At 34.1% G+C, this 11,740-nt stretch overlaps 1 protein-coding gene across 1 annotated transcript; it reads left to right on the top strand.

The window, feature by feature from the left end:
• The first annotated feature begins 538 nt into the window (after positions 1–538).
• Positions 539–6,672, top strand: LOC110662956 (uncharacterized). Its single transcript, XM_021822132.2, has 6 exons — positions 539–961; positions 1,207–1,700; positions 2,307–2,501; positions 3,410–3,439; positions 4,209–5,318; positions 5,834–6,672. Exons 2-6 carry the CDS (start codon positions 1,260–1,262, stop codon positions 6,383–6,385), a joined length of 2,328 nt encoding a protein of 775 aa, XP_021677824.2. The 5' UTR covers positions 539–961; positions 1,207–1,259; the 3' UTR covers positions 6,386–6,672.
• The last annotated feature ends 5,068 nt before the right edge of the window (positions 6,673–11,740 follow it).

Here is an 11,740-nt window from a genome sequence, read left to right on the forward strand (position 1 = left end):
CTGGATTTGAGCAGGAGATTTGGATAATGGGAAGAGAAAAGCACTATGTTTGTTGCCCTAGAAAAGAAAATAATTGAAAGCAACATCATAGTTTTTTTTTTTTTAATATGTTTTAATTATAAAAAAAATTTTAATAACAAAATAATTTTCTAAATTATTGTTTTTAATAAATTTAAAATAAACATTTTTTATTTAGAATCTCAATATCAAACACAGGTTGAATAACTGTATATTGATTTTGAATGCAATACAGAATTTTACTCGAAAATATATTAAAAACATTAAAATAATTTAAGAATTATATCAAAGGAATTATATTTATTTTAAGATATTTGTATTAATTATAGGATTAGATTCTAAATTTTTAATAGAAATATTATTAATTATAGATATTATATGATTATTTCAGATATCGTATCACTGATGAAATTATATTTTTAGAAAAATATTGAATGATAAATTTTTAATTGAAAAAATAAAATAGAAAAATTAAAATAATAATTTAAAAACAAAATTGTAGAGATTAAAATATGCTCAAAATAAAGAAGTGGAACAGAATTCAGTCATTCGCATATGAGTTTGGATTTGGTTAAAAGTTCAACGCATTTCAAGTTCCGAAGCCAAAAGTTCAACAAAAAACCTCCAAAAAAGAACTCAGCTTTTAACAGATCCCTTCCACTTCAAGCTCAGAATCCAATTCCTTATTCCTCTCCCTCTCCTATTTCAGATTTTCAATCCAACAATTCGATCTGCCCAGGAATCTCTCTTTCCCTTTCATGGCCGATCATTTCCATTGCCTTTTCACGTAATAGCAGTCTGTTTTTATTCTTCGAATCCAATTCCTCTTTTAAAAAATAAAAAATAATGGTTTTGGTTGCGGAGTCGATGCAGTTTAATACTCTGCGATCGGATCCTGCTGATTATTTCTCCTAGTGAACTCATCCTTGGAGGTGCTTAGCAGGTAAATACGCTGTTTTCTTTGTTTCCTTAGTTTGTTTGAAGCAAAATCAACACGAATTGGAGAGAAATTTTTTAGTTTTTTGAAAATGGTTTATTTTTTTTACTTTTGATTGGTGAGAAATGGAGGGAAAAGATCGATATTATAATTAATGCTGTTTAAGTTTATTTAAATGTCTGTAAGTTTGTAATCTTACACAGATAATATAGCTTTTAATCTTTTATTTCTTCTGGGTTTTTCTTTTGAAGGGTTTGGCTCATGCTCTCTAGCAATTTAATTGTTAGCGTTTAGTTCTCTTGTAATGCAATCGTTTGACGAGAACGAGAACAATAAATTGAAGCGTTTGAGACCATTCAGTAACGACATGCCTGTGACTGACACCATCACCCCTCAAAATCTTGATGACTGCATTTTTTTCCCTGTTGAGGAGATTGTACAATCCCCATTGCCAGGATGCGGTGCACCCACTTCAATTAGTTTCAGTCCTGATGATACTTTAATAACTTGCTTGTTTAGTCCTGATCAAACTTTGAATAGAAAGGTGTTTGCTTTTGATCTCAAGACTGGCAAGCAGGAATTGTTTTTTAGTCCCCCTGATGGTGGACTTGATGAGAGTAATATATCGCCAGAAGAGAAGTTGAGAAGGGAGAGGTCCAGGGAACGTGGACTGGGAGTGACACGGTATGAATGGGTGAAGACAAGCTCAAAGACGAAAGAAATTATGGTGCCTTTGCCTGCAGGGGTTTGTTCACTCATTTCTTGTAATTTATAATAGTTGTTGAGATTGTTTTCGGAATTCTAGCCTTGTGATCTGTTTTTCCCTTACATAATACACATGGAATTCAATTGCCTTACCAAGGTGAAGGAATAAAGTGTGTACTCATTGGTACTTCTTGCTGGTGGTATTATTACAAAGTTGGCTTATATCCCATTCCATGTTTTGCAGCTGGTAGAACTGCATTTGATAATTTGAACTTTTTTTATTTTTTAAGTTTATAGAGTATTCCTTTAAGTTAATGTTTAGTAATATGATTTTGCAAAATCCATGGAATAGAATCCCAGTTCTTTGTTATGTCTTTTGTAATTTGAATCCCATTGGTTTTAATCTTACACCATAACTTGTTATGACCACAGTACCCTGATGATCATAATAATCTCACCATTGATCATTCTATTTTTTCAGCCTTTGATTCGTTTGTAAATTTGCCAGATGGCTTACCAGTGTTAACTTTGCTTATTATCATTATAATATTCTCATTTATTTGTGTGTTTGTGTACACTAATACAGTAATACAACAAATTTGAATTCATAAGCTCTGCTGATGGTTTATTTACTACGTGTTTACAGATTTATTTCCAGGAACTTTTCTCATCAAAAGCAGAGCTTAAACTTCCTAGCTCACCATTTTCACCAATTATTGATCCACATCTGTCCCCTGATGGTACCATGCTTGCTTATGTAAAGGATAGTGAGCTGCATGTTTTAAATCTCTTGTACAATGAACCCAAACAACTAACACACGGTGCCCAGGGAAATGTAGTGGTAAGTTTCAACTAACTGATATTTGTACAAGGTTGGATCTTTGTGATTACCATTGGATGTTATGTGTTATAAGCATAGATTTCATCTCAAGTAATGCATGATGTTAGTGACTGACATACATATATCGTGTCTTTTTATTCTTTGTTAACGATATTTTGTAGTTTGGTTGAAAGAAATAATATTTTCTCAAACTGTCTTGGTGTTTTAATAAATTATGTTATCAAGCATATAATTTATGCAGCTCTATAATCAATTCACCATGCATTTAAAATCCTTACTAGGTGTGCTTTGCTTCATGCTTCTTCTTTAATCTGCAGCTCTATACAGGGCCCTATTTTCAATAAATCACTGTCAATTAGTTCATCACTATCCAACTTGCCCATTATATGTTGGGCCAGTATGGTAGTATGTTTTCCAGTTTTGGTTCTTTTTGTGTCCACCATGCCTGATATTTAAAAATATGCAGGATAGTAGATGTTATAAAAGGTAAGGAATCAAGATGTTCTTACTACACTGTGTTCATACCCTTCCTCATCTTATCCTAAATTTTTCATTACTTGTTCCCTTAGGTTGTGTCAGAATTTAACCAGGGCCACCATGATATGGTAGAACCTGTGGAGCACTTGTCTGAATGTGGTACAGGAATTTAGTTTTGGGCATTGACAATTTCATTCTTGTTTTATTTTATGTTTTCTGTGTAATATTGAAATTCAGGTGGGTTTTTAGATCAGGGTCTGTGGCATGGCATTGCATCGCTGAGGCTATAGGATAGGTTGTCTTGAATTTTCTGTTGATTCATAAGATTTTGGGAATAAAATAGACACTTTAACTTAAGGTGAATAAATTCTTGACATTCTATTATTGTTCTTTTGCTTTGAAGTTGACACACTTATTTTTCCCCCCTGCAGACTCATGGCCTTGCTGAATATATAGCTCAGGTGAGAACCATATCCAGTTATTTCCTTTTTCCTTCTCCATGTATGCATTAAATTAGATATTCTCTGTTTTGCAAATGGTTTTCCTTTTCAGCTTTCAAAAGAGTCATGTTTGCTCAAGGAGGTTCTTGGGAGAATTTTAATGATGGTCAAATTAATGGAGAGAGGGAGTTTTTGGTTAATAGATGCATTTTAACAAAGGGGATGATTAATTATTTGCTCCTTTATGAGTGGGTGAAAACTCTATGGTATTTTGTTAATCTCTCTTTGGATTAACCAAGTCCATACTCCGTTCAGAGAATTTGGAAATGGGGGTTATAATACTTAAAGACTGGACGTCTTATTCCATTGTTCATTGTGAGGAGGTTTTGGATGCCATAACATAGAGAGAATTAGATTTAAGGGTTCTTGAGGATAAATACATCTAGACAACTATATAATAAAGTGAATTTATATGTTTTATTTATGCATGAAAAGGAATCTGTCTATTGATTATTTTGATTTTGCAAATTTTGTTGGTAACTTTTTCTCTGAAGTTTCCTAAAGCGTATATTCTAGATTACAGATTGACAACCCAGTTTCTGTCTGTGTGAAATTGCTTTTACTAATTTTTCCTTTTGATGCAAACATTCTAGTTTTACTTGTTTTAAGTTGCTAAAAATTGATCCTATAGCCTGATGATGTTGTCGTTGTTGTTGCTGCCGCTGCTATTATTATTCCTCTGTGGGTGGAATTATATTTTTCCTCTGGTATTTAATTTTATCGATTGCAGGAGGAAATGGATAGGAAAAATGGATACTGGTGGTCACTGGACAGCAAATTCATTGCATTCACACAAGTTGATTCATCTGAGATACCTCTTTTTAGAATAATGCACCAAGGTAAAAGTTCTGTTGGTGTAGAGGCACAGGAAGACCATGGTTATCCTTTTGCGGGAGCTTCAAATGTCAAAGTTCGCCTTGGGGTAGTTTCAGTTGCCGGTGGTCCTACCACATGGTTGGATCTTGTCTGTGGAGGAACAGGAGAACTTGACAATGAGGAGGAATATTTGACCAGAGTCAATTGGATGCATGGAGATATCCTCATAGCTCAGGTTCTGAACAGGTCTCACTCCAAATTAAAGATCCTGAAGTTGGATATTAAGACAGGGCAAAGAAAAGTTATATTGGTGGAAGAACAAGATACATGGGTTAACTTACATGATTGCTTCACTCCTTTGGATAAAGGTGTTACTAAATACGCTGGAGGATTTATCTGGGCAAGTGAAAAAACAGGATTTAGACATTTGTATCTCCATGACGCAAATGGCACATGCTTGGCACCTATCACTGAAGGTGAATGGATGGTTGAGCAAATTGCTGGCATAAATGAGGCTGCAGGGCTTGTGTATTTTACTGCAACTCTAGATGGACCTTTGGAATCTAACCTTTACTGTGCTAAACTGTACCCAGATGGCAACCAGAACTCGCTAGGCCCATTGAGATTAACGCATGGTAAGGGGAAACACGTGGTTGTACTTGATCACCACATGCGCAATTTTGTTGATATTCATGACTCCCTTGACTGTCCTCCTAGGGTTTTGCTGTGCTCCTTGCGTGATGGAAGTGTAATTATGCCTCTGTATGAACAGCCATTAGCCATTCCTCGATTTAAGAGGCTTGAACTTGAGCCTCCAGAGATAGTTCAGGTTCATGCAATTGACGGGACCGTATTATATGGTGCTTTATATAAGCCTGACCCAACAAAATTTGGACCACCACCATACAAAACCTTGATCAATGTGTATGGTGGTCCAGGTGTACAATATGTCTGCGATTCTTGGTTAAATACAGTTGACATGAGAGCTCAATACCTACGGAGCAAAGGCATTCTAGTATGGAAGGTTAGTCTTTTCAATTCAGATTCCTGAAATGTTCACTTGGTTTTGATAACTGTTTTAGTTTATTTAGAATGCTGTGTTACTTTTTTCTCCCAAACACCTAGCTTGTCCAAAAATGTGTTACAGCTGCCCATTGAATACCGACTTCAGTGTGTTCATAATTGTGTTAATCATAATCTATTCTGTCATTGGAACAATGGAAACTCACATTTCTGGATATTTGTTTGTATTCTTTTTGGTAGGTGCTTGTTTAGGCACATTCATTTTGAAATCTCATGTTCTTTCATGCTTGAATATTCCTGCAACAGAAAGAAACATGTTTGGCAATTGAATGTCAAAAAAATAATTTCAGATGCATTTTTGGAGACATTTATACTTTTATGCATTATAGTAAGTAGCTTAAACACCTAATGAGTTATGACACAAAAAGAAACTTGCTTTTCCCGTTAACATATCAAATCACATCCATATATTGGTTTTTAAAGAACTTGTCTTTTTTTTTGCTTCACCTTTTACAGTTAGATAATAGAGGAAGTGCTCGACGTGGGCTAAAGTTTGAAGGTGCCCTCAAATACAATGCTGGCCATATTGATGCTGATGATCAGCTTACTGGAGCTGAATGGCTTGTCAAACAAGGGCTAGCAAAAGTTGGCCATATTGGGTTGTACGGATGGAGCTATGGGGGGTATATGTCAGCTATGATGCTGGCCAGGTTTCCTGATGTCTTCCGTTGTGCTGTCTCTGGAGCGCCTGTGACGTCATGGGATGGATATGACACATTTTACACTGAGAAGTATATGGGATTGCCCTCTAAGAATCCTACTGGTTATGAGTACAGCTCTGTGATGCATCATGTGCACAAGTTAAAAGGGAAGTTATTATTGGTGCATGGCATGATTGATGAAAATGTGCATTTTAGGCACACAGCAAGGCTTATCAATGCGCTAGTGGCAGCTGGAAAACCCTACGAGCTACTAATCTTCCCAGATGAACGTCACATGCCACGCCGGCACAGAGACCGAGTTTACATGGAAGAAAGGGTTTGGGAATTTGTCGAGAGGAGTTTGTGAATCGTGAAGTAAAATATTGCTTGTAGGTTGTTGATAAGGGAGGGTTCACTTTGGTGCGACAATAGTTTGCTCCTTTGTGACTAGAAGGTCACCAGTTGGAGTCGGGGAAAAGATCCTTTGCGGGTGGGGGGAAGATGAAGATCACAGGTTGGAGTCAGTCATGTAAACAGCAGCTGTTGTGGAGAAGATATTCTGGGTTCACTTCAAAATTTCTTTTACATTGTATAATATGTTTGGGACCAGTACCCTTTTCACTAGGTCTCATAATAATGCCCATGTATTAAATTTCCAATTATCTACCAAGGATGCAAGTGACAGGATTTAAATTTTGCTTTGCCTACTTCCTAGTCTAAGGATTTGTTCGCTATTGCTGTTAGAGCTGCTATTCAAAAAGGTACTTTTTAAATATGTTAATTAGTGAGTTAAAAAATAATTTAAACTTAAATTTTATAAATCGAAGTTTATGAATATAATTAAAATTTTCAATTGAATTTAAATATTTTTTAATAAAATTAAATTATAAAAAAAATTATATTTTAAATTTAAAATTATGATATAATTGTATGATAAATGATTTAAAACTTAATATTATATTAATTGAAAATATATGTTATAAAATTAAAAATAATATGAATTTATATATATTTTCTCATAAAAATAATTCTAATTTCTTTTCAAATGTCATATGTACTTATAAACTCCGCCTAAGTAATTTGCGCTTAGCCAGTCCCAAGCCCGAATAAAAGAGTAGAGTTGTGGTAGGTGACAACCAGCGTAAAAATTTCGTCACACCCTATGATATAGATTCAAATGATATAAACGTTGGGGCGTCCTCTACTAACGACGCGCTACATCGGAGCCCGGGTGTAGTGAGAAATATACAAGGGTGTAGGGCGTTCACCGAAAGCGACGCGCGATGCCGACGCCTAGGTGTGGTGTTAAGTGAGCAAGGGTTCCCACATCATGTACAGGTGTGGGTAAAGAAGTTAGTCCATAGGACAGATAGTAGAATAAATAGTGAAATAGAACACAAGATAGACATAAAAAACAATAGAAGATATCATAGAAGGAGACTAATTAGGAAAGATCAGGTTTGGTATTTGGAATGTTGGATCACTTACAGGAAAATTAATGGAGCTTGTGGATACCTTGGAAAGGAGAAGGGTGAATACTGCTTGCATTTAGGAGACTAAATGGATAGAAGAGAAAAGTAAGGAAGTGGGTAATTCATGGTACAAACTGTGGTTTACTGGAAAGGAGAGAAATAAGAACGGAGTGGGCATAATCATAGACAAGACATTGAAAGACGCAGTAATAGCTGTGAAAAGAGTAGGAGATAGAATTATACTAGTAAAGCTAGTACTAGAAGGAGAAACAATAAATATAGTTAGTGCTTATGCCCCACAAATAGGACTATACAGTAAGAGTAAACAAAGGTTTTGGGAAGATATGGATGATTTAATGCAAAGCATACCGAATGAAGAGAATGTTTTCATTGGTGGAGATTTGAATGGGCATGTAGGAAGTGATAGACAAGGTTATGAGAATGTTCATGGAGGTTTTGGTTTTGGCAGTCGAAATGAGGAAGGAAAAAGCATCCTGGATTTTGCTATGGCATACGACCTAATACTAGCAAATACCTACTTTATAAAAAGAGAGTCACATCTAGTGACTTTCAAAAGTGGGCAACATAGAAGCCAAATCGACTTCCTCTTAACTAGGAAGACAAATAGAGCTCTATGTAAGGATTGCAAGGTCATTCCAAGAGAGGCTTTAACAAGTCAACATCGGTTGGTGGTCTTTGATGTCAAGTTTAGGAACAATTCAAGTAAAGTCAGAAGAAATAGTGTAGCTCGAGCAAAGTGGTGGGAGTTCAAAGGAGTAAAGCAAGTGAAGTTCAAAAATGAGCTTTTCGAGTCCGAAGTATGGAAGCTGGATATGGAGGCTAATGATATGTGGATACAGATGGCATCAAAGATTAGAGAAGTAGCTAGAAAAGTACTTGGAGAGTCTAAAGGACATGGACTACCCTCAAAAGAGAGATAGTGGTGGAATGAGGAAGTACAAAAGGCAGTGAAGAGAAAAAGGGAATGGTATAAGAAATTACCTAAATGTGATAATAATGAGGCATATGAACAGTACAAGATAGCAAAGAAAGAGGTAAAAAATGCAGTTAGTCAAGCAAGAACACAGGCCTTTGAAAAGTTATATGAGAAACTTGAAACTAAAGAAGGGGAGAAAGATATTTATAGATTAGCAAGGAGGAGAGAAAGGAAATGTCAAGATCTCAATCAAGTTGGGTGCATTAAGGATAAAGAAGGAAAAATGTTGGTGAAAGATGAGGACATTAAAGAAAGATGAGGACATTAAAGAAAGATGGAGAAATTATTTTAATGATCTCTTTAATAATAGTTAAAATGGTAATAACGTGAATATAGATTATAGAACAATAGAAAAGAATGTGAATTATACTAGAAGGATTAGATCTTTAGAAGTGAAGGAAGCACTTAAGAGAATGAAAGTGGGTAAAGCCTGTGGACCCGATGAAATACCAATTGAAGTGTGGAAGTATTTGGGAGATATGGGAGTGGCATGATTAACTAAATTATTTAATAAGATTCTAAACTCAAAGAAAATGCCTGATGAATGGAGGAAGAGTATTTTAGTACCTATTTTTAAAAATAAGGGAGACATACAGAGTTGCTCAAACTATAGGGGAATTAAACTCATGAGCTATACTATGAAGTTATGGGAGAGAGTTGTGGAGCATCGACTACGTCATGATACTTCTATCTCTCTCAATCAATTTGGTTTCATGCCCGGTCGTTCAACTATGGAAGCAATCTTTCTCATTAGAAGCTTGATGGAGAAATATAGAGATGTGAAGAAAGATCTACACATGGTTTTTATTAATTTGGAGAAGGCTTATGATAGTGTTCCAAGAGAGGTCTTATGGAATGTGTTAGAGCAAAAGAGGGTATCTATTAGATACATACAAGTATTAAAAGATATGTATGAAGGAGCAACTATTATTGTGCGCACAGTGGCAGGGGACACAAGAGATTTTCTGATCTCAATTGGATTACACCAAGGATCAGCCATAAGCCCTTACCTTTTTATATTAGTTTTAGATGAACTGACGAAACATATACAAGAGAGTATTCCTTGGTGCATGATGTTTGCAGATGATATTGTTCTGATAGATGAGACACGAGAAGGAGTCAATAGAAAGCTAGAACTTTGGAGAAGTACTCTAGAGTCAATGTGTTTTAAGTTAAGTAGAACAAAAACAGAATATAAGTATTGCAAATTCAGTGAAGGCTAAACTGGTGATAGGGAAAGAGTTAGTTTGAATGGAGTGATACTGCCTCAAAGTAATCACTTTAAATATCTAGGCTCAGTCCTTCAAGTAGATGGGGGATGTGAGGAGGATGTTAATCATAGGATTAAAGCCGGATGGTTGAAGTGGAGACGTGCCACAGGAGTTTTATGTGATCGTAAGATTCCCAATAAATTGAAAGGAAAATTTTACCGTACAACCATACGACCAGCTATGTTATATGGTAGTGAGTGTTGGGTACTGAAAGAGTCGTATGCATCTAAGATAAGAGTTGTAGAGATGAGAATGTTAAGGTAGATGAGTGGCCATACTAGACTAGATAAAGTCCGTAATGAGAGTATTAGAGAAAAGGTAGGAGTGGTGCCAATTGAAGATAAGTTGAGAGAAGGGAGATTGAGGTAGTTTGGTCATGTGAAGCGTAGACATACGGAGGCTCCAGTTAGATAAGTAGAGCACATTAGGTTAGAGGATAGAAAGAAAAAAAGGGGTAGACCTAAATTGACTTGGAGGAGAGTAATACAACATGACCTAGAAGTATTACACATTTCTGAGGATTTAACCCAAAATCGTTTAGAGTGGAGAAAGCGAATCCATATAGCCGACCCCAAATTTTTAGGATAAAAACTTAGTTGAGTTGAGTTGAGTTGTCATATGTACTTATAAAAAATAGTATCATATATTTAAAAATACTCGATTTTAAGTTTGAATTAAATAAAAAAAAACATTTTATATGTATCTAATCAATTTTTAGTGATCTCACCCAATACAAACCCTCCCTTGGTACTCACAATGTATATCTTTTTTTATATATATAAATTATGATTTTGCATATATGTTAATCACAGCAAATATTCTAAATTTTTATTCTAATACAGTAATAAATAATACATTTTTCAATTTCCACTGAACAATTTTATATATTTTTTTAAAGGCCAGTTTACATGGTCAACACAGTAATAAATTATTAGTAATAAATAATTTATTGCTAATTATGACCAATTCCCCAGGCCTCCCATTCAAGAAAATATTCAGATAATAGAGAAGTATGGATAATTTTAACAAATATGTAATTGACTGAATCAAACGTAAAATAGTAATTCCAATCTCCAGCTTTTGAAGAATTCAAAGAAGGGGTATGTGTGGAAGATGTCCATTTCCAAAGAAATTAAAATGACAGAGATGGAATGGAAGACTTAATTAGTAGTAACTATATTCCGCTGACTTTGTATACACCAAATTATATTTTTCATGACGTTGGTGATAATTAATTAATTTTTAATAATTTATTTAATCTGACTTAATTTAACGACATAAAGTATAAATATTTAAAATTTTAATTTCTCAATCTCTCCGATAAATAAAAAAAAAGTGGTAATTAACTTTCCTAGTTAAACATTAATGTATCTAAAAAGAAATGTGAGGTTTGACATTCATCTCATTGGTCTATGGTTCCAAACACTATTATTAATTACTGCTCGTAGTATTATATTATATAGAGATAGAGATACCTAATGAGACTTGGCAATAATCTCACTTAGGGCTGTATATGGGGTTAGTTTTGGCTGATTCATTGTATATCATTAAATTAAATTGACAAAATCAATTTTCACTGTATTCAAATCGAAACTAATAAATTAAATTATAAAATCATGTATATTTGGTTTCACATTAATCAAATTAAAATAAATTTTCATAATTTTTACTTTTTTAACGGATTTTCACCGTTTCACTCTTATTGAATCTTTTACATGTACATATTATTATAAATTAATTAAAAAATAAATATTAATTTAAAATATATTAACCAGTAAAAAATAAATAAGAATAAAAAAAGTTATTCACATGTTTCTTTAATATATATATATATATATATATATATATATATATATATATATATATATATATATATACTTTCGGTATGGGTTTGGCTTGGATTAAACTTTTATTATGTTTGGCTTATAGTTATTTGTAAACCATAATCCATATTTAAATATATAAAATCACTAATTTTTGTT

The sequence above is a fragment of the Hevea brasiliensis genome, chromosome 16, assembly GCF_030052815.1.
Source record: "Hevea brasiliensis isolate MT/VB/25A 57/8 chromosome 16, ASM3005281v1, whole genome shotgun sequence".
Lineage (NCBI taxonomy): Eukaryota > Viridiplantae > Streptophyta > Magnoliopsida > Malpighiales > Euphorbiaceae > Hevea > Hevea brasiliensis.